Below are 23,246 nucleotides of genomic sequence, written 5' to 3'. Positions count from 1 at the left end.
TCTGTTTGAATTCTTCTCATACAACATATCCCGATCACGATTTCCCCTCCACCCCTCCCACTCCCCTCCCTTCAACCCCCTTCTCCTGGGGATCCTCTCCTCCTCTGTTTCTCTTTATGAAAGGGCCTCCCAGGGATATCAACACAGCATAACAAGTTACAGTAAGACTAGGCACAGACTCTCATATTAGGACAGGACAGGGCAACCCAGTAGGAAGAAAAGGGTCCTGAGAGCAGGCAAAAGAGTTAGAGACACCTCTCTCTCTCTGTCTCTCTGTCTCTGTCTCTGTCTCTGTCTCTGTCTCTCTCTCTCTCTCTCTCTCACACACACACACACACACACACACACACTCACTCACACACTCACTCTCACTGTTAGGAGTCCAACAAGAACACTGAACTACATAGCAGTAACCTATTTGCAGAGGACCTAGCACAGACCCATGCAGGCTCCATGATTGTTGTTTTAGTCTCTGGGAGTACATTTCAGCCCTGCTTAGTTGATTCTGTGGACCACGTTCTTGTGGTGTCCCGGATGCCTCTGGTTCCTACAATTCTTCCTCCCAGTATTCAGTGGGAGTCCTGACCTCTAAGGGAAGGGATCTGACGGGAATGTGCAGTTTGGGCGCTCTCTGCACCGGTTTTTTGGGTCTCTGTTCCTCCATCAGGTGCCGAGGAAGATTCTCTGAGGCTGTATAATTATAGCAGGATATCATTAGGAATAATTTTGTTGACTGTTTTCTTTTTTGTTTGTTTGTTTGTTTGTTTGTTTTGAGACAGGGTTTCTCTGTGTAGCCCTGGCTGTCCTGGAACTTTGTAGACCAGGCTGGCCTCGAACTCACAGAGATCTGCCTGCCTCTGCCTGGGATTAAGGATGTTCACCACCACAGTTAGGCTGATGTTTTTTTCTAGCCTAGGTCTCTGGGCTCTCCAGCTTCTGGTTCCTGGTCATCCAGGCAGTGTCATGCATGGGCTCCCTCTGTGCTGTGGGCCTCAGAGCAGACCAGTCACTCAAAGCTTGGCCGCTCACACAAGGTCTGTGCATCCATTAGCCTTGCACATCCTACAGGCAGGATAGAATGTTTTAAATTTTTTACTTATTTTTGTGTTTGGGTTGGTGTCGGAAGCTGACTGGTTATAGAAGGTGGCAGGTTCGAGCTCCCAACCCTCCATTACTAGGAGTCCTTGCAAGGATCACTCTCATAAAATCCTGTTTCCACAGCATTCCGTTTCACATTGCCACCCCTTCAGTGCCCTCCAATTTCTTCATTCTCCCCACACTTTCCCCTGGATCTGTCTTGTTCCCAATTTCTCCCTCCCTGAGTCCTGCAAAATCTATTTTATTTCTCCTTCCCACTTACTTAGCAGCTAGTATCCACTCATGAGTGAATATATACCACATTTATCTTTCAGGATGAAGGGTACCCCACCAGGATGACTGTTTTTTCCTAGTTTATCCATCGCCTGCCAATGTCACGATGCCTTTTTTTTAAACAGTTGAGTAATACTTTATTGTGTAGCTGTACCATATTTTCTTTATCCATTCTTCTGTCGGGGGACATCTAGGTTGTTTCCAGCTTCTGGCTATTATGAATAAGGCTGCTATGCACACAGAAGGGCAAGCATCCTTGTGGTAGGAGGGAGTGTCCTTTGGGTATTTTCCCATGAGTGGTGTGGGATTGTTCCTCTTGCTCCACATCCTCGCCAGCGTGTGCTGTCACTTGAGTTTTGATCTTAGCCACTCTGACCGGTGTGAGATAGAATCTCAGAGACATTCTGATTTTCATTTCCCTGATGACTAAGGATGTCAAACATTTCTGTTTCTTGGCCATTTGTGATTCCTCTGTTGAGAATCTTGAGAATCTGTTAGATGTGTACTGCCTTTTTTTTTTTTTTTTTTTTTGGTTTTTTGGTTTGCCGATGTCTAGTTTCTTGAGTTCTTTATATGTTTTGGATATTAGTCCTCTATCAGATGTGGGGTTGGTGAAAGTCTTTCCACATTCCGTAGACTGCTGTTTTGTCCTGTTGACAGTGTTCTCTGCCTTATAGAAGCTTTTCAGTTTCATGAGGTCCCATTTATTAGTTGTGGATCTTACTGACTGAGCTGCTGGTGTTCTGTTCAGGAAGTCGACTCCTGTCCCAATGAGTTCAAGGCTGTTCCCTTTTTCTGTTCTATCAGGTTCAGTGCATCTGGGTTTATGTTGAGGTCTTTGGTCTACTTGGACTTGAGTTTTTGTTTGTTTGTTTGTTTGTTTGTTGTTTTGAGACAGGGTTTCTCTGGGTAGCCCTGGCTGTCCTAGAACTCACTTTGTAGACAAGGATGGCCTTGAACTCAGAGATCTGCCTGCCTCTCTCCCTCCAGAGTGCTGGGATTAAAGGCATGAGCCATACAACCTAGCAGACTCAAGAGTTTTTTTGTTGTTGTTTCATTTTTTTTTCAGGAGGATAAATAAAGGATAAAGGATCTATTTTCATTCTCCTCCATGTAGACATCCAGTTGAACCAGCACCATTTCTTGAAGATGCTTTCTTTTTTCCCTTGTGTATTTCTGGCTTCTTTATAAAAAATCAGGTGTCCATAGGTGTATGGATTTATGTTTGTGTCTTTGTTTCTATTCCATTGATCAACCTGTCTATTTTTATGCCGATAACACAGTTTTTTTTAATCATTGCTGTTCTGTAGTAAAGCTTGAAGCCAGGATGGTGTAATCCTCCAGACATTATAGACAGTTTTTTTTTTTTTTTTGATTCTTTTTTTCATGGAGTTGGGGACCGAACCCAGGGCCTTGCGCTTCCTAGGCAAGTGCTCTACCACTGAGCTAAATCCCCAACCCCGATAGACAGTTTTTAGCTGTTCTGGGTTTTTGGTTTTGTTTTGTTTTTCCATTCGAAAAACAATGAGTATTGTTCTTTCAAGGTCTGTAAAAAGTTGCGTTGGGATTTTGATGGGAATTGTGTGGAGTATGTAGATTGCTTTTGATAAGATGACCACTTTTACTATATTGATCCTACCAATCCATGAGTATCGGAGATCTTTCCATCTTCTGATATCTTCTTTAGTTTCTTTCTTCAAAGACTTAAAATTAATTTCACACAAGTCTTTCACTTGCTTTGTTAGAGCAACCTCAAGATATTTTGTATTACTTGTGACTTTTATGAAGACTGTCATTTCCCTAATTTCTTTCTCAGTTTGTTTGTGTTTATGTATAGGAGAGTTACTGTTCTTTTTTTTAAATTTATCTTGAATCCAGTTACTTCATTAAAGATTTTAATCAGCTCCAGGAGTGCCCTGATAGAATTTTTGGTGTGCCTGTACTCAGGTGAGGTCAAGTGAAATCTTAGAGAAGACTAGAGCCTGTGATTCAGCAGTGGAAGGAGGGGGCGGAGCTGAAAGGTTTAGAGGGAGGAGAGAGAGAGAGAGAGAGAGAGAGAGAGAGAGGTGATGGGAGAGACAAGATGGACCCTGAAGGTGAGGATGATAAGCCAGAAACGTGTGGTGTAGGAGCCATAAGTCACGGGATTTCTTAGATGGACAATTGAATGACGTAGAGCACGTTTGCCCAATCTAGGTGTTCAGCTTCTGTTTATATCAGTTGAGGTTTGAGTTCTTTGTGCCATCATTTGGGGGCTTGAGGATTTACTGTTATAAATCTGGCTGGTAAATTACAAGTTTTCATTTCATGGGGCAAAGGAGACCAGAGCGAGCAGCAGTCAGTTTCAGGAGGCTGGCTGCAGGGGGCAGAGGGTGAAGTGTGAACAGTTCCTCAGCAGCTAACCGGGAACTGGGACAGACCACAGTGGGGCTCCCCATGGGGATGGGAAGATCACCTTGGTGGGGGCCTAGTGGTCATATCATGGATTGTGTATATATAATTATATATATACATATATATGTAATTACACACTATAATGGTGGATGATCTTTTTGATGTTCTTGGATTCAGTGTGCAAGTGTTTTACTGAAGATTTTTGCATCTATGTTCATGAAGAAAATTGGCCTGTAATTCTCTTTCTTTGTTGAATCTTTGTGTTGTGTGAGGTGACTGTAGCCTCATAAAATGGAATTTGGCACTGTTCCTTCTGCTTCTATTTTGTGGAATAATTTGAGAAGTATTAGTATTATTAGCTTTTGTTAAAAGTCTGTTGGAATTCTATGCCAAAACCATCTGGCCCTGGGCTTTTTTTTCCTCCCTGTTTGGGAGACTTTTAATGACTGCTTCTATTTCCTTAAAGGTTGTGTGTGTCTATTCAAATTACTTACCTGATCGTGATTTACTTTGGTAAGCAGTATCTATGGAGAAAATGATCCATTTCTTTCAGATTTTCAATTTGGTGGTGAGCATAAAGAACTTCTTTATGATTCTTTTTATTTCCTGTTGTTATGCCTCCCTTTCTGTTTCTGGCTCTGTTGATTTGGACACTGTCTCTCTGCCTTTCAGCTAGTTTGGCTAAGGGTTTGTCTGTCTTGCTGATTTTCTCAAAGAACCAACTCTTGGTTTCATTGGCTCTTTGTATTGTTTTTGTTTTTATTATTGAAATCAGCCCTTAATTTGACTTTCTCCCTGCCATTTACTCCTCTCGGGTGTGTTTTCTTCCTTTTGTTCTAGAGCTTTCAGGAGTGATATGAAGTCGCTAGTACGAGCCTTGACCCAGTGGTCATTGAGGAGAGAGTTGTGCAGTTTCCATGAGTGTAGGCTTTCTGTTGTTTCTGATGTTGTCGAAATCCAGCTTCAAAGTGTGGTGGTCTGATAAGATACAGGGGCTATTTTATTTTTCTTGTATCTGTTGAGGCTTGCTTTGTGCCTGAGAATGTGGTAAGTTTTGGAGAACGTTCCCTAAGGTGTTGAGAAGAAAGTATATTCTTTTGTGTTTGGATGAAATGTTCTGTAGATGTCTGTTAGGTCCGTTTCAGTCATAATGTCTGCTAGTTTCATTGTTTCTCTGTTAATTTTGTCTGAATGACCTGTCCATTGGTGAGAGTGTGGAATTGAAGTATCCCACTGCTAACGTATGTGGGTCCATATGTGATTTAAGCTTTAGCTGATTTTCCTTTACAGACACGAGCACCCTTGTGTTTGGAGTGTAGATGTTAACAATTGAGAGCTCATCCTTGTGGATTTTCCCTTTGATGGGGTATGGCGTATCCTTCTGCATCTCCTTTTATTACTGTTGGTTCGAAGTCTCTTTTGTTAGATATTACAATGGCTACACCAGTTTACTTCTTCGGTCCATTTGCTTACAAGCCATTTTCCTGGCACACAAATGAATGTGAATACGTGTGTAATATCCCAGTTATCAAATGCATGTTTTTTTCTTCTAAGAATCTATTTTTATTTACTTTACATCCTGATCAGCCTATCCCCTCTCTTCCCAGTCCCACCCTTGCAAATGCTTTAAATCCTAGTTTTAAAATAAACTTGTTTTTACGACACTTTTACTTCATCTGTTACTCTTATTCCCAGAACAAGAACCACCCCCTAAAAATCTATCCCAAGTCAGTGTGGGGAGCTGGCCCCGCCCATCGGATGGGCAGGGCTGACAAACTCAACTACCACCTAGATACAGATCAGGACTTTGAGCTGGCCCACTCCAACATCTACCCCACCTATGAGCTGCTGGAGCATGTGTAAGGATTGGTCCTGCAGAGCCTGGTGCCCTTGGAGGTCAGAAGGACACAATGGGTCCCTCGGAACTGGAGTTACAGCACTGGGACCTGAGCCTGGGACCTCTGTAAGCACAGCGGCCCTGCCCGTGGGCTTAGCCTCCTTGTCATCTCTCGGGAGGCTCTTGGATGAATTTCCGTTTTATGGCATCCTTGTTCTTCATTTGTCCAAAGGACAAAAGTAATTATGGCCTCTTACTGCTTCTCTGCAGATACAGGGTTTGTCACTGTAGAAACTCTCGTGAATAAGAGGTGCTATCCAGACAGGTCCCCCAATCTCAGGCTCAAGATGAATTCTCCTGTCTCCGATTCCCAAGTAGCTGCGGCCACAGATGCTTGAGCCCCTGGCTGCAAATTCTTCTTGTAGTTTCCCAACTTGCAAATCATCTCACAAGAATTATCTGGTTCTTACCAGAGTCTTGGAAGGCTGGAAGGCGAGCGGTTGTCTGGGCAAGAAGTTGTCTTTCTGTCTTCCAAACAGAGCGTTTGCTGTGGGCTTCATTAGTGCCTCCTCACTCCCAGTGAGGAGGTGGTTCAGGGGCTCCGAAACAGAAGTCCACGGAAGGCAGGCAGACAGATGGTCAGGAAAAGTTTGATTTTGCAGTTTTTTTAAATGGAAAATTGTGAATCAGGCAAAAATGGGTTTCCTCATCCCACCACTTGGAGACATAGACACAGCTTAGCCTTGTTCATAGTTTTCCAAATTGTAGCTTAATTGTATTATCTCATTCTGAAGGACACAGTCTAAACTGTGTCTTAAGGCTTCCCTTTCTTCTCCAGAATCTTTTTAAGATGGTAGACTACAATGTGGAGATTGACCACCCCCCCCTCTCTCTCTCTCTCTTTCTCATACACACACACACACACACACACACACACACACACACACACACACACGGTTTTAAATCTGAGCTCTGCATGTGAGAGATGGTGTGTGACATCTATCTTTCTGAGTCTGGCTCATTTTCCTGTGAGTGTCACGATTTCGTTCTTCTTCATGACTGAATAATATTCCATTGCATGGCTGCCCCACAGACAGTCCTTACCTGCTCATCCGTCGAGGAGCATTTGGGCTGCTTCCACTTCCTGGCCACTGTGAACAGCACAGCAGCAATCACACTTGTCCCTGCATCTCCAGTGACTGGAGTCTTCCCGGCAAATGGTCAAGAGTGGGCTAGCTCTGTCACAGGGGCGCTCTGACTTTAGCTTTCTGAGACCGATGTACAGATGGTGTGCTGGCTTACACTCCCTCATTCCCTCCCCACGTCCTTTCCAGGAGGATGCACTGCTGTCCTTAGTTTTGTTGCTGACGGCCATTCTGACACAGGAGATGGACTCTAAAGCAGTTTTACTGCGCATTTCCCCACGGCCTAGGGCTGAGGATGCTGAGGGCCTTTTCGGGTATTATTTTGGTATTTGCATTTTCTTTCTGAGAACCATCTGTTTAGGTCTTTAGCTCACTTATTGATAGGATAATTTTGTGTGCGTTTAATCTCTTTCTCAAATGGTCCATATATATATAGTGTGTGTGTGTGTGTGTTTATGTGTGTGTATCCTGCAAAACCATTTATACTGTGACCTTTAATGGAATATATATACTTCCAAAATAGGCGAAATTGCAAAAATGAACATCATCCCCCTTCAGGTGCTTGCCGATACAAGGTCGAGTGAACCGAGCAGACAGCGCTCCAAAGAAGGGATCTAAAAAGCTGATGTCTATTTTAGAATGGACTCAGCAGCCTCAGCCATCGGGGAAACGCAAACTAAAACGATTTTGAGATTCCATGTCACCGCAGTCAGAATGAACACACGAGGGAAACAGACGACAGGAAGCACCGTTGAGGATGAGGCCGTCGATGGCAGTGCAAACGCGCTACGGAAACCAGCATGGAGGCAACTCAAGAACCTGAAATAGGTTTCCACACGGCCCAGCTACACCGCTTCTGAGCAGAAGTCTGAAGAACTCTAGAGCCTGCTTTAAACTTTTTTTTTAAAGCAAGCTTAATTTTTTCTCAGCATACCTTAAGATAAGATTTAATTAATTAATTGACTAAATGATCAAAGTAAATCTTATCTTAAGGTATACTGAGGAAAAGCCCTGTTTTCCAGACAGGGCTTCTTTATGTAGCTCTGGCTGTCCTCACTCTTAGGACTGGGCTGTCCTCAAACTCACAGAGATCCACCGGGCTCTTCCTCCTGAGTGCTGGGATTAAAGGAGTGCTATTGTACACATGTATTTCTGTGCAGGTGAGTGCAGGTGCCCCAGGAGGCAGGGAGGTGTTGTGTCCCCTGGAGCTGTGGTTACTGGCTCTGTGTCAGGTACTAATCTCAGGTTCTCTGCAGGAGCAGCAAGTGCTGTCACCACGGAGTCATCTCCCCAGCCCTCTCAATAAAGCCTTGAAGGTCTACAGTAGTTTCCTAACAGGAAAGCTGAGAACTTGGCTTTTTCAAAAAGATCCAGCAGGTCTGGAGAGACGGCTCAGTCATTAAAAGTTCAAACGCACAACTGGAAAGACACTTGTTAGTAAGGATACAAAACCATCTTTGAGTTCAGTGCTGTCTACAGTGTCCTGTCTTAAGTCTCTGCTGCTGGCTTGTTGAGCTCTCCCAATACCTTCCATTTTCAGTGCATCCTGGGCTCTCTGCTGCTTTTGTCATTAGTGTCCTGTGTGGTGGCATCTGCTGGTGCTGATGCTGACAACAGAGACCGTCACTGTCAGCTTCACTCAGTGTTTGCCCCCTCTCATTAACTTCTATTCACTTTAAACGTGGACTCAAGTGTCTGGAGAGATGGCTCAGTGGTTAAGAGCACTGACTGCTCTTCCAGAGGTCCTGAGTTCAAATACTGGCAACCACATGGTGGCTCACAACCATCTGTAATGGGTTCTGGTGCCCTCTTCTGGTGTATCTGAAAAACAGCTACAGTGTACTTATATAAATATAATAATAAATAAATCTTAAAAAAAATGAACTCAAAGAGTTTTTCCTGCTGTCTGTCCTGGCCCTGTATGATAGTCATTCAAGAATATATTTTTTAAAGATTTATTTATTTATGTATATGAGTCCTCTATCAGCACATGCAGAAGAGGCCCCTGTGTGCCAGAAGAGGGCATCAGATCCCATTATAGATGGTTGTGAGCCATCATATGGTTGCCAGTATTTGAACTTAGGACCTCTGGAGGAGCAGTCAGTGTTCTTAACCACTGAGCCATCTCTCCAGCCCAGCAATATTCTTCTGTAAGACATTTCACACAGCCCCGCCCAGTTTCTCCAACCAACATATAAACATGTCCTCCTTTTCTTTGACTGTTAACCACAGGGGTGTCTTCCGAGTCTTTCAACAGCTGCTCGTTTTGAGATAGGGTCTTGCTGTGCTGCTCAGGCTGACCTCATTTGCCATCCTCCTGCCTCAGTCTCCTGAGTATTGATATTATCAATTTGAGACAGCATACCTGTCGTCTTTGGCATTTTCAGCAACACCGCTCTGCACAGCGCAGGGTAAGCAACAGCACACAGTGAATGGTGCAGGTAGGGACTGGCCACATGTGGGCACCGTGGGTGTCTGCGAGTCCTGCATCAGATCCACACCCAGCCCCTTGTACTGCCATTTATGTTTGCTTTCCCGAGGGAATCTGGGCATGCGCAGCCCCCCGCAGAGACCTAATGGCAGCTAAGGAGTGCTGAGATGGGGATCACACTGGCTTTGTGAGGGGGATGGTCTCATGAGAACAGCCATGGAGCCGTTTGCTGTCACAGGGCACTGGGGCCCCTGCCTGTGACCCCAGCATGCTCGACAATGAGGCTGGGGTCATTGCCTCCAGCTCCAGGAAAGCTTGGGCCACAGAGTGAGACTTCATCTTGAAATCTAAATCAAACAGAACAAGCCAGGAGAAGTGGGGCGTATCTGTCGTGTCTGCACTTGGGAAGCAGAGGCAGAAAGACCAGGGTTCAAGGCCATCCTTAGCTTCGAAGACACTTGGGCTACGTGAGCCCCTGTGTCAGAAACAGTGTCAGATGATGGAGGGTTGTTTGCAGTCTGGTTGTTTCCAGTTTTCCTCTGATCAGGGCTGCTGTGATGATCGTGTGCTCGGCTTAGGTTTATTTCCCATTTCTGGTCATTTCCCCAAGGCTGTGGTTGAAGGCTGGAGAGTCGTTTGCTGGGAAGTGGCGGGCTCTCTAGGATAATCTGAAACCACTTCCCAGTGCCGTTAAAATGACTTGAATTCCCACTGACAGAGGGGAAGAGGAAGGGTTTTGAACTGGGCAATGAAGTGGCTATTGTTTTAGTAAGGGTAAGTGTAATGAGTGTGTGTGTGTGTGTGTGTATGTATGTGTGTATATGTGTATGTGTGTGTATGCATGTGTATATGTGTGTATGTGTTATATATGTGTATGTGTGTATATGCGTGTATGTGTGTGTATTTGTGTGTGTGCATGTGTGTGTATGTGTATATGTGTATGTGTGTATGCGTGTGCATGTGTGTGTATCTGTATGTGTGTGTATGTGTGTGTTTATGTATATGTGTGTGTGTGCGCGCGTGTGTGTGTATGTGTGTATGTGTGTGTATGCGTGTGTATATGTGTGTATGTGTTATATATGTGTATGTGTGTATATGCGTGTATGTATTTGTGTGTGTATATATGTGTGTGCATGTATGTCTTATTGTGTATATGTGTGTGTTTGTATGTGCGTCTGTGTATGTGTCTGCATCTGTGTATATCTGTATACATGTGTGTGTTTATGTGTGCCTATCTGTATGTGTGTCTGTATATATGTTTGTCTTTGTGTGTGTGTGTGTGTGTATGTGTGTGTATCTGTGTGTGTCCATATGAGTATGTTTGTGTCTCTGTGTGTCTGTGAGGGATGTGACACCCACACATGTATATAAGTGTATATGCATACACACATGTGTATATACAGACATGTATGTATATATATATATATGTGTGTATATAAAAAAAAACTGAGGTAGAGGAGCATGGAGATGGCTCAGCCCTTGAACGCACTTGCCACCAAGCCTCACGACCTACCCGAGTGGATCCCTGGATCCCACATGGTAGAAGAAGAGAACCGATTCTCACAAGTTGCCCTCTGACCTCCACATTAATGCTATGTCACGTGCACCCCTCCCCATATAAACACACGTATATAGAGAGAAACTGAGGTAAAACTAAAATCTGCCGATGTGAACCGGGGCCGTGGTGCTGTGACGTTGCTTCTGTGGTGCAGGTCTCACTCTCCGAGCCTCCTGCGTGTTAAGCGCGCGTCTTCTCTGGACCACTCTCTAGTCTGTACATTTTTCCCCTTGTGTCACGAGGGTCTTGCTTTGTTGCCTATGCTGGTCTCAAGCTCTTAGCTCAGACGATCCTCCTGCATCAGCCTCCTCACTAACTGGCAGGCACAGACCACCTCGACTTACAACCTGAGTTTGGTCAATGTGTGATGCCGCTGGACTTACGATGTGTGGTCTGACCCTCAAGTCCCTTCGGATCCCTTTGCAGCAGATCCCGCCTTCATGTGTCAGTTCCTTAAAACTGATTAAAACCTTTGTGTGTGTGAGCCTTTTGCCTGCATGCTTGCCTGCGATCACCTGTGAGCCTTGGTGTCTGAGGAGGCTAGGAGAGGAGTTGGAGCTCCAGGAACTGCAGTCATAGACAGTTGTGAGCTATCAAGTGGGCACCGGGAATGGAACATGGGTCCTCTGGAAGGGCATCCAGTGCTGTTTACCTGAGCCATCTCTCCAGCCCCACAAGTGTGAATTTTTAGCACCATTAATTGGAATTGTCCACTGTCCACAATGTAGATGGCATCATCATTTATATATTCATCTTTCATGAATATATAGATTGGCCATCAGGCAAATATTGTCAACCATACACAGTTTGTGTCCTGCCTCACAGGGAATCATGGAGTTGCCCTGATCTAGCTGCCTTGGGAGATATGCATTATGGGTTTCCAGGCTAGAGTCTGTGATTCCTGGGGATCAATGTGTACCTTTCAGTTCCTGAGAAACTGAGGCCTCCCCTCAGACAGGGAAACACACAGGTCACCCGTGTGTCTCTGTATTCCCTAGAAGCCAGAGAAACAAATCAAAGTTTGGCAGAACAATTGGTCTTAGACGTTAATCTGTGTACCCTTCGTGACTTGCAAACATCACTGTATCAAGGCAACTGCCATTCTATTGTGTTTCTGGCAAGAGTGTAAAAAGTTTGATTGCCAGCCAGGCGTCGTGGCACATGCCTTTAATCCTAGCACTTGGGAGGCAGAGACAGGTGGATCTCTGAGTTCGAGGCCAGCCTGGTCTACAGAGCGAGTTCCTGGACAGCCAGGGCTACACAGAGAAACCCTATCTCAGAAAAAAATCTGATCACTTGGAATAAACTTGTCTCAGCCTCAGTCTTGCCAGGGCTGTTGGGTACATCCCTTCTGAGCATCGCCAGGTGACGCTGGCTGGGTAAGGAAGCAATGTGCACTTACAAGTGGAGCCCTGAACAGGGACCCCGAAATATGGGTATCTATGAAAAACTTTTAAAAAGTAAGGAGAGAAACCCCTGGGGGTGGTGTGTACACAAGTATAATCAGGCAGGAGACTAAGTGATCGTTGGTGAAACTGGTACAGGCAGAGCCGAAGGAGCCGACATTTGTTTGTAGAAGTTTTGCTGACTTTATTGCTGGCGGAGGGAGGTGAAGCGGGACACCATCAGCCGATGAAATCTCTGGGGTTCACGAGTGAACATCAGCCTTCTTTCCCAGAACTTGGTCCCAGTTAGGAAGAGCAATCAAAGGAGAATTAAATGCAAGTGATACTTTTAGGCTGTGGAAAGAAAGAAAAACAGTGAGAGAGAAAAGGGACACCGTTAAAATTAAAAGTGAAAGTTTTCTGGGAAGAGCAGAGCTAACACTGAGAACAGAAGCTGGATTAACCCTGAGGATCCGTTATCTAGTCTCTGTGTGCGAGGAGTTGAAGGTCCTCATCCTCCTCCTTGTGGGGATTTTGCCCCTGCACCTCCAGCTCCAATTCCCTCTGCTCCCAGCCCCTGTCTGTCAGTCAGGTCCTGATGAGGCGGGGACTGTCTGTCTGAAGCTGCTTCACAGCATCTCTTGACTGACTGCTTTCGATCAGAAAACATTGTTGCAAAGGTTTCTCATTCTCTGTAAAAATTAACTCTTTTCAGTCACCATACTGGTCTCCCAGACCAGAGACCCTGTACTGAGCCCAGGCATGGAAGAAGACGTGGAAGGATTTTTTTTTTTCTTTTCCCGGTGAGTGAATGCTGGATCCTGCTAACCTAGGGAAATGAGTTAAAAACTATAGTCCAGTTCATTTAAGACTCTTTAGCCTCCCAAGCAGGCTTGTACTCAGCATGGGCCAATCGTACAGCGTCTGCTTGATTCTGTTTCTGGCTATTTTGTTCCCTCTGACTGGAGGATCTCAGCAAAGCTTGTCTGACAGGGGTGACACTAAATAAGTGTAAAAGACCGAGTATTCAACAAGTTGTCAGGACCAAGCTATTAGAAATCCAGAAGATCATGTGCCCACGGCTTTTGAAGTGTTAGCAGGAGAAGGCATGCATAGTAATGCTAGTGACTGATGACACATCCTCCTGAGGCTTGGGGACAAACAAACGCTTTGGCACTGCAAAACAAACGCTTTGGCACCACATTCTGGGAAAAGGGCAGAGGAACTTTCCTAAATGACCCAGGGCTCGATGAGCCACATCTAGACTTTTGTTTCTCATCTTCTGCAGACCGCCAATCGCCTGGCGGGTGATGGAGAGGCGGGATCTCATCTTCTGCAGACCGCCAATCGCCTGGCGGGTGATGGAGAGGCGGGAAGATTATTGTCACGCAACTGGCACGCTGAGAACCCTAGGGAGATGCTAATGGTTACCTTCTCCTCGGTGCGATCTTGGGCCTCCGTAAACTCAAGGGTCATCTCTGACTGTAGCCCTCCAAGGGCAGACGGTGCGTCAACTGTTGGCAGTCACTCAATGAGAAGGGGGCAGATAGTGATGTACGGGCTGTTCTATTCCTCAGGAGAGGCTTCTTACAATCTTAGGTTAAAGGGAGGTCTCTACGCCATTCCTTTGCATCCATGATTGCAAAAGTTCTGCCCCCTCTATTAACTCAGCCATCATTGGAAAGTTATGCCTCAAGGAAGGCAAATCCTCAACTTGGTACCAAAACCTCGTTGCTGCTGCTTCAGGGAGAGCTAAAGGGCTGTTTCCTCTTGCATTTATTAAATGCCAATAAAATAAAATAAGATTATTAGCAACATAATAAATATGATAATATAAAAATTACTAACAACATAATAAAATAATATTGCTAATATTGTAATTACATTACATGGGTAATACCTCGTGCCTGCTGAGACTAATAGAATGCCAGGAAATTTATTTTCTGAGGTATAAATTGGATTAACTCCTTATGGATTGATTACAGCTCCTGAAAAAATTAAACCTACTCCACTACTGCAACCTTCCTGTGAAGTCCTTAAGGGGGATCCTGAGCCTTCTCCCAGAGAGCGGACTGAGCTTCCTCACAGATCATCACGGCAAGCTGGAAACGCTCACCTTCAGCACAGCTCAGATCCATTAGCTGTCCCTGCACTGTTAGGAATCCCTCCCCCCAGAACCCCCACAGGATTGCTGCGGGACCAATAGAACGGATACATCTATTAGCCCCGAAACATGTTCTATTTTATTTCCAGAAAGAACCAGGCTCCAGGCATTACCCTCTGCACAAGTAGTATTTGTAGACGCCACAACTGTGTAAGGTTTCTAGTGGTGTTTCCCGGGTTTCTCCTCACCTGGGTGCCTCTGCACAATGGATGAGATTGCTCATGACTTACATCGCCTCACAATGGAAGCCTCAACCACTGGACTCAAACTCAGACTCACAATGCTCAGTGCTGGCTGGGCAGTGTCTAGAAACAGTGCAGCTCACTTCCTCCGGCACTTCTGCTCGTTTTATTACAATTAATTCAACAGAAAAAGCAGACGCCAGGAAATCCAGTCTATTTTGGCCATATCAGGTCACCTTCTAATCTTCCAGGACCTTCGAGGGAAATGCAAAGACAGATCCCCCCTTTAACACTAACTCTTCTCCTAGGAATTAACAACCTAAAGAAAATACAAGAATCCCACATACACTTCTATCTAAACACTTCAGCATTAAAACCAGTCTGCACCACCCAAAGGGCAGGCTGTCCTGATAGTTAACGGGTGTCCTGCATGTGTAAGAGTTAATACCCACCTCTACCCTCTTATGCTGGGACTCCCCACGGATTATTGCCAAGTCCTATCTGTCACATGGGTGCTCCTTATGTCCCCAGATTTGGGAAATTAGAATGTGTTTGTGTCATTCTGGACACTTATACTTTTTTTTTTTTTTTCTTTTTTTCCGGAGCTGGGGACCGAACCCAGGGCCTTGCGCTTCCTAGGCAAGTGCTCTACCGCTGAGCTAAATCCCCAACCCCTGGACACTTATTCTTTACTCATTACTACTGTCCCCCATCTGGAGAAGCAGTTAAGGATGTTAACCCCCTTTTACTCAGAGGTTTCGCTATTTTAGACACCCGTAAAACATTAAAAACTGGGCACGCCATTGTGTACAAGGCCAAGCGTTTTCTGGAATTTGGCCAACAGTTTGAGGTAACCCACATCAGAGGCGTCCCATAGAAGACTCAGGGCCAGTCTTTTGTGGAAAGAGCCAATGGACAACTTCAACATTATTTTAAAACAAAGGAGTGGGAGGAGGGTGGTGTGGCTACTCCTCACAGAATTTTCTCTTCTGTTTCATATATCTCAAAAAAAAAATTAAATTTGGGCAAGGATGGCAAAACCTGCTGCAGAAGGAATTTTGAGGCCTCCCTGAAAACATTCAGTCACGGTCCATTAGAGAGATGTTATATCATGCAGATTCAGAAATTCGCTGGGTCTGAGGGCATGTGTGTATAAAATGTAGCAAAGGCTTTTGGTCCTTATTTTTCTGTCTGCCATTGAACCGTGGCCCGTAGGAATGCCCTGGGAATTTGTCGTTGCTGTTGTTACACTGGGAAGCCTTAAGATTAATTTGCTACTCTGCATTGTCTACAGTAAAGATTGACTTGCATCCCCTGAAATTTAGAAAACAAAAGGGGATGGCAGGGGCTCTTGGATTCAGCCTGGTCCTAAGAAGCACACATCTTAGGTTTTCAGGTTAGAGTCCATGGCTCCTGGGGCCCTTTCAGTTCAATGCCCTCCCTCAGGTAGTGGAGTCACTAAGCTCTCCTTGTATTTCTGCATTCTCTAGAAGTCAGCAAAGCATAAAGACCTGGGCAGAACAATTAGTCTTAGACATTAATCTTGGGTACCCTGTCCAGCTCGAACCTGTCATTGTATCCTGTCAACTACCACTGTACTCTTCCTGGTAGCCACCATTACATTCTGTTTCTGACAAGGGTATAAAAAAATCTGATTTTTTGGTATAAAATTGTCATGGTCTCAGCCTTGCTGTGACCTCCCTCCTACCTGACCCGATTTTAATCTCCACTGACCCCGTCAGGAGACTCTGGCTCAGTAAGTAAGGTCAGGGTCAGTGGGAGAAAGCAAAGCCTTCTCCTTCATCCTCTGGTTAGGGGCAACCCCAGCAAACCTGGGAACCTGTGATTCCGCGTCCAGTAAGAGGATGTGGGCTGGGCAGGCCTGGGGCTCTATTGAGTAAAGCTGACTTACTTCATGACAGTTTCATTTCCTGGACCAGACTTCCACTCTAGCCGCACAAGCCTGAAATGGACAGCTCTGAACCCACAGATCCTCTCCGAGGCAAGGACACCTCATAAGGTCTGCAGGGTGTGGCCCTGGACAGATAAGCTCGTGCCACCCAGGGCCTGTGCGACCCTGCCTCAGTTTCCCTCTAACAGGACACATGGTAAATGATCATTGCCATGCCTGGGAATTAACCTTAAACAGGAACAACGACCTGACCTTCCATGAACCAGAGTCGGTGACTACTTGCTGACAGGAAATGATCCCTGGGCTGGACACCCTGGAGAGCAAGGAGCTGCCACTGTGCACTGTCCCCTCCCGTCTTTTCAGGGCTCTCGGTGACGTCTCATAGGAGCATTGGAACAGTTGGCTGGCCGGCTTTCATACCTCTCCACCTATGTGAGCACACTAAGTCTCAGAAGGAGATACCCAGGTGAGCTGCCTCAGACATGGCTCTCACTAGGCTGACTGTCACCAGCAGATAGGCCATTGTCCCTGTCAGCTCTGACAAGAGGTCAAATTTCAGCCCAGTCTCAAAGCCTCCCAGGCTCCCTGCGTCCAGGCTGGGACAGAGTCTGGAGCAAAGCCTCTGGGAGAATCTCATGCTTCCCTCAGCCAGGCAAGCCTGAGTCCTGAAGGGTCCTTCTCAAGGCCACGTTAGGATAAGCGTCCTAAGATACTGGGCAGAGTCTGACATCCTCAGACTGAGTTCACCGTCTCTTCTCTGAAAGAGTGGGTCCAAGCGAGGCATCCCGGTTTGTTTCTGTTCGTCTCCACTCGGCGTGTCCTGTACTAAGTGCTCGAACCACAATGTGGGGGGCATAGTAGAGTCATCTAGGATTGGCAGTTCTGTGTGTGAACCCACGACCCGGAGGTTACAGAGAAATACTTACGGTATACACGAAATTGCACAGACGTTTGTATAGGATTAAATTGTTGATCTATCACAGTTAGTGTGTAGGCTCCCTCGTCCTTCTTGGTGACATTTTGGAAGAACAAGGATCCATTGCTGTATATTGTCTCTCTGCCGCTGTATGCAGGTCCTGTTTGATGCACATTATCGGATCTTATATATCGTGCAATTTCACTGTCTAGATTCGGAGTGGTTCCCTTGTACCAGTAAAAGACTTGGAACTCCTGCGGCATATTGTGAGCGAGTAAAAGAACGCTGTTCTCCTCAACAACGTTGGGTGGCACAGCGTCTACGGTGACTTGGGCAGTGGTGAGAGGGCTCCAGTAGGTTAAAAGTGAGGCTAAGAGGGAGGAGAGAAAGATCTATCAATATCAGGACCTTCGCAACTCTCGGCCTTGCTGTGAGCGAGTGTCCTACTGGGTGGCGGCCAGCATCACCTCCGTTCCTCAGCAGTGCTGACCCTTCCCCCTGTAGGAAATGGTCTCTTGGAGTTCACACAGGTCCTGCTCACTGCCCTCAGATCCCTGCTCACACACAGAATCTTTGCTGAGTGTAGGGTATCTTCTCTGACCTCCTCCTCTAAAGACCCCGAGTCTTCATTTTCTGACCTTTGCCTGCTTCGTTTCTCCTGAAGTGTTTGTCCACCCGGCCCCACCTTCTAGATGTCCTCGCTGGTCTGTCTCTCTGATCAGGAGAACCAGGGCTGTGAGGAGGACCAGTTTGATTTTGGCTTAACCCCCGCTGCCTGGCACAGGCTCATATACCTGCGTGAGAATCAGTGTCCCGGAGGCTAGGGTTTATTTGCAAACTTCTCAGGGTGGCATCCGATGATGCTGTTTACTTGCCCCAGTTGGGTTTTACACGGGGTCACCCTGACAGAGCTGTGGACTTCAGTCTTCAGGATGCCCTGGCCAGTGCGATAAACTTAACAACGGGGAACAACGGAGTTTCTCCTCACCACTTGCCCCTTCACATTCACCCAGAGCTTCCTGTTGCTGTCAGGCTTCAAGCAGAAGCCAGATGTCCCTCCTCAGGTTCCTTTCCTCTCCCAAAAGACCCCATCCAGTCTCGGAGCTCCCCTGCTCTCTACCACGAGGAATGTCTCCTTACCTGTGAGCAGTAGTCCCCTCCAGGGAATCTGCCCTCTGAGGAGACGAGCCGAGGCTAGCTCCATAGTCTCTGCTGCCTGCTAGGTTCTTCTCTGGGGAAGAGATTTGGCTCCAACACGGCTGCCTGCCAAGCCTGGCTGCTCTGGTAGCCACCCTGCTTTTCATAGCAGAACCGAGTCTCCTCCCAGAGGAGGGCACCTCCCAGAATCACGTGGGCTGGGGGTGGAGCCTGCGACTCTGACAATGCTGTTCTCTCAGTGCTGTCCTCCCATCCTTCTGTTCCTCTCTTTCCCGTTCAGTGTTCTAGAATATACTTTGAGCAGCAAGGCTGAGAAGTGTCCTGTGCCCTGGCCTTGTGGCCAGCAGCAGCAGCAGGAATTCCTGCCCTTCCAATAGCCTAGAGTGACACAAAACCCCAGGGGAGCCCTGTGTGCCGTGTTCCCAATGCTTGGGGAAGGTGGGGGTTTACTCTGGCAGGAAGTGGCAGAGTTATCTCTAGGGTTGGGAGAGGCCTAGGTAAGTGGTGACGGGGTAGGACCCTGATCCGTTGTCACTGGTGACACCAATTAGGTGTCTGATCCAAGGATACAAGTTGTCTCATGGAGTCCCGTGCTGGCTGAATGTGATTCAGGTTTGCCCATGTCCTCCCTGGTCTTTGCAGGACGCCTGTGTTCTCCTTGGTGAACGCCCTGGGATCTCCCATCTTTCCCCATGGATGATGGAAGACGGAAGGGATTACATAGGGTGTCCTTGCAGAATGGAGTTCTCAGAGATACAGGAACGAGCCAGTAGGAGAGTATGGTTATGTGAGGGAGCTAACTTCAAGTCTGTCGGAACTGGGATGGATACCAGGCTGCAAGCTACGTTCATGCCCTAGGAGTTTTCCCTGCTGATTATATGGTTCAATGGCTCCCCCTGGTGTTCATGACGAGAGCTGCAGCTCATGTCTAGGCTACCCTAAGGATGGTAACCAGGCTCCCAAGGCGGTGGTGGAACTGAGCACCAGAAAAGCCCAGGTGTGTAGGTCCTTTGAGGATCCACTCAGCGTTTTGCTAGAGACTTTTATAGCAGCGAAGTGAGATTCGCTGCCATTTTGATCTGCAGTTCCACGATGACTAATGACGTTGAACCCCCTTCCCCATGTGCCTAGTAGCTCATTTGTACATCTTGTTCAGGGGCAGGAATATCCAGAACTTTGCTCTCTCTAAAATTGACTTATTATGACTTTTAAATTTTAAAGCAAAGTACATTCATTCACCAACAATAACATAGTTTAGAACTATAACCTTTAAAATAGCTCAGTGGTAGAGCGTTTGCCTAGCAAGCGCAAGGCCCTGGGTTCGGTCCCCAGCTCCAAAAAAAAAAAAAAAAAAAAAAGAAAGAAAGAAAGAAAGAAAAGGAAAAAGAAAAAGAAAAGGAAAGGAAAAAAATGGAAGCCTCTCGGTATTTGTAATTCCTGACGTGTTAATATTTACGATTCAGTTGCAGTTAAGTCAGCATCCCTTGGAATTTAAAAAAAATACATAATTATGACTATTGAAGCATACTTCTGAGTGTCTTCACTCTCTATAATTTTTATGGCTGAGATTCTTGTCTGAAAGAGTTGGTGGTGCACCACGGACCAGCAGGCAAAGAAGTTACCTCGTCACTGAATTCCCAGGGCTGCTGCCAACTCAGTCATGGAAACCACCAGCACCTTTGAGGCCACCGGGACAGACAAGTGCATGGTCTCCACACAGAGACCTGACGGGACATGGCGCAAGCAGCACAGGTTCCAAGAAGGATACGTGCCGCAAGAGGAGGAGGTCCCAGTCTGTGAAAACAAGTAAGTGAAGCTTTTCAACACTAAACCAGAACTTCCCCCCAGGGCTGAGCCCTGAGGCCACCATACCGGTCACCTCAGACCTGACAGTGGTGAAGCAGGCCTCTCCATGACAGCCAGACGCAACCTGAAGCGGAAGGAGAGGAGGAAGCAGCAGCAGGAGAAAGACGCAGAGGCCTTGAGCAGGACTCTTGATAAGGTGTCGCTGGGAGACTCAGCTCAGACGCCCAGTGCTCTCTATGGCCCCCAGGCCATCCCTCTAGCTGCCTCTGATGCATCCGACTCTGCTGCCACTACAGGGAAAGCTGAGACGATAAAGAACCTGAGGAAGAAGCTGCGACAGGCGGAGGAGCCGCAGCAATGCGTCCAGGAGGTCAGCCAGCCCAGCAGAGAGCAGCTGGAGAAGCTGGCACGGCGGAGGTTTCTGGAGGAGGAGCTGGAGGACTTAGAGTTGGGTCTGAGAGGCTTCAGGGGTAGGGGAGTGAACTGCAGAACAAACCATGCGGTGCCTTGGGGTCCAGGGAGTGTGGGCCGCAGCAGTCAGGAGGGTCACCCCCATACTGGCTCACTTCCCCCTCCTGAGGCCGACTCCATCCTCCAGGGCCTAGGCTTTCCTTCATCCCTCCCTTTCCTCTCAGCTCCTGGTTTTGAACCTTTCCCCTCCATCAGTGTTCACAAGCCGAGCGCTGACCCGGAGGTACCTCTGCTGCTGACCTGGGTGTCTTGTTGAAAAGAAAATCAGGCAGGGCGGGAGTCCGTCAGAGATCTGAGGCTAAGGGTACAAGGAGTACCCACGTTTTGGAGTCTTGGTTCCTGTTCACAGTGTTTATGAGTTACTTCTCTGACCATCCCGAACCTCTTCTCCTCCTCCTTCTTTTTTTTTTAAAGAAAGAATAAATTCAAACAGACGACAAAAAAGAAAAGGAAAAAGAAAAAAAAGCTGGTGGCACTTAGAAGAACTGTACTGTACACAAACATTCAAACAATGAAAAGCAGAACTTCAAATCCAGGCCTCCTAGTAGGGTATTAGCCCTGCACGGAGTCCCAAGCGGACATGTTACACGTCGAGAGAGCATTCAAAGGACCCACACAAAGCACAGCATAGCATGTGTGTGAGCTCATTAGGGAGCATTTTGTCTCTTTAAAATTACCTCGTCATTGCCAGGTGGTGGGCACACCTTTACCCCAGCGCTCAGGAGGCAGAGGCAGGCCGATCTCTGTGAGTCCGAGGCCAGCCCGGTCTACAGAGTGAGTTCCAGGACAGCCAGGGCTACACAGAGAAACCCTGTCTTGAAACCCACACCAAACCGAACTCCTTCATGTTCTCCTTCCTTAATGTTGTATCGCATCTCCACATATCTAATTACATACGTAATGCATACATTAGAGGCCAGGATCCACATACAAGAAAGAACATATGATTTTTTTCTTCCTGAAATTAGGTGATCTCATTTAACATGTTACCTTCTGAGTCCATCCACCTTCCTGTAAATTTTGTGGTTCGTCTTTCTGTAGAGACGAACACCGTTTCACTCTGTATGTGCGGTAGACTCGCATTGTGCATTCCTCTGCCGATGGAGATCTGGGGTGGTTCTGCTTCCTTGCTGTCTGGGATGGAGCAGCCATAACCGTGGGGTGCAGGTATGTCAACGGTAGGCTACAGGTTCTCTGGGTATATGTCCAGTGAGATGGCTGAGTTATGTGGTATTGCTAACCCTTTGAGAGACTTCCTTCCACACATCTCTGTATAACGGTTCTATTAATTCGCACACCCACCAGCAGTGAATAAATGTTGCCCTTTCTCCACATTCTCTCCAACATATCAGTTATTTCGATTACAGCTATTCTAACTGGAGTGGACTGGTCTCTCACAGTAGTTTTAATTTGTATTTCTCTGATGATTAAATATTGCTTTCCCCCCCCCTGAAATGTACCAGTTTTTTTAATTCCAAACACAAAAGCCACATCACAGTTACAATTTACAAGTGCATTTTTCTGTCCTGTAGATTGTCATTTCGGTTTGTACTTTTAATTCACAAACTCACTAACTTAGGGTTACCATTGCTGTGATGAAACACCATGATCAGAAGGGGGAGGGAAGAGTTTATTCAGCTCACACTTCCACATCCCTGTTTATCACTGGAGGAAGTCAGGACAGCAACTCAGACAGAGCCAGGCCTGGAGGCAGGAGCTGCTGCAGAGGCCATGAGGAGTGCTGCTTACTGGCTTGCTCCTCATGGCTTGCTCAGTCTGCTTTCTTATAGAACCCAGGACCACCTGCCCAGGGATGGCCCCACCCACAATGGGCTGGACGCTCCCACATCAATCACTAATTAAGACAAACCCCTACATGTTGCCTAGAGTCAGATTTTGTGGAGACATTTTCTCAATTGGGGCTCCATCCTCCCAGATGGCTCTAGCTTGTGTCAAGTTGACATAAACTTATCCACACATGCTAAGTAAGTTTGACTAGAGCATGGAGGCCAATCCTCATTCACAAGCCAACATTTGTTCTTTTTAGTATGTTCTTCTAGGATTTAAAAGCAAATTAAGCTTTCACATTTGAAGATGTTTAAAAGTATCCAGAACATGGTGTGTCCTTCTGCTTCTCGGAAAGCCTTTGGAGGTAGACCAGTTCTCTATTTTTTTCTCAAGGTTTCAAAGGAAGGGTCAGGGGAGGTGATTTTATGCTCAAGAGGGAGAGAGTCCAGGGAGAGACAACTGTGAACCAGGAGGCATCTCTGGGATGAGCTAGAAACCTAGAGTAACGGAGATTCCCAGGAACCAATGATGGTGACCCTAAGATTCCTAGCAGTGGGAGAGATGGAGCCAAAATGAGCCGCTGGGATACCGACCCAACCACAAAACCTTTGACCTACAATTGTCCTGCCTACAAGACGTGCTGGGGTAAAGGGTGGTGCAGAAAGTGACCAGCCATGGGTCCAGCTTGAGACTGATGCCATGAGAGGGAGCCCACCCTTGACACTGCC

The 23,246-nt window shown here is 46.6% G+C and overlaps 1 protein-coding gene and 1 pseudogene across 1 annotated transcript; one reads left to right on the top strand and one right to left on the bottom strand.

Moving 5' to 3' along the window:
* Positions 1 to 12,303: 12,303 nt before the first annotated feature.
* Ceacam4 (CEA cell adhesion molecule 4) lies at positions 12,304 to 18,580 on the bottom strand. The gene is made up of 3 exons (NM_173339.2): positions 18,436 to 18,580; positions 17,306 to 17,665; positions 12,304 to 12,475 (listed from the first exon to the last, which is right to left on the bottom strand). Exons 1-3 carry the CDS (start codon positions 18,497 to 18,499, stop codon positions 12,471 to 12,473), a joined length of 429 nt encoding a protein of 142 aa, NP_775461.1. The 5' UTR covers positions 18,500 to 18,580; the 3' UTR covers positions 12,304 to 12,470.
* Positions 18,581 to 19,970: 1,390 nt separating this feature from the next.
* On the top strand, positions 19,971 to 20,986 carry LOC148007284 (partner of Y14 and mago pseudogene; annotated as a pseudogene).
* The last annotated feature ends 2,260 nt before the right edge of the window (positions 20,987 to 23,246 follow it).

The sequence above is a fragment of the Rattus norvegicus genome, chromosome 1 (genome assembly GCF_021556685.1).
Source record: "Rattus norvegicus strain SHRSP/BbbUtx chromosome 1, alternate assembly SHRSP_T2T, whole genome shotgun sequence".
Taxonomy (NCBI): domain Eukaryota; kingdom Metazoa; phylum Chordata; class Mammalia; order Rodentia; family Muridae; genus Rattus; species Rattus norvegicus.
Note: the sequence above shows the minus strand (reverse complement) of the source record. Positions and strands in the feature narration are given on the sequence as shown.

Coding starts and splice junctions, on each gene's coding strand:
- Ceacam4 (NM_173339.2), bottom strand. CDS start 18,499: ATGGAGCTAGCCTCGGCTCGTCTCCTCAGAGGGCAGATTCCCTGGAGG. Junction 17,666..18,435: donor GAGGGGACTACTGCTCACAG/GTAAGGAGACAT, acceptor CCTCCCTCTTAG/CCTCACTTTTAACCTACTGG.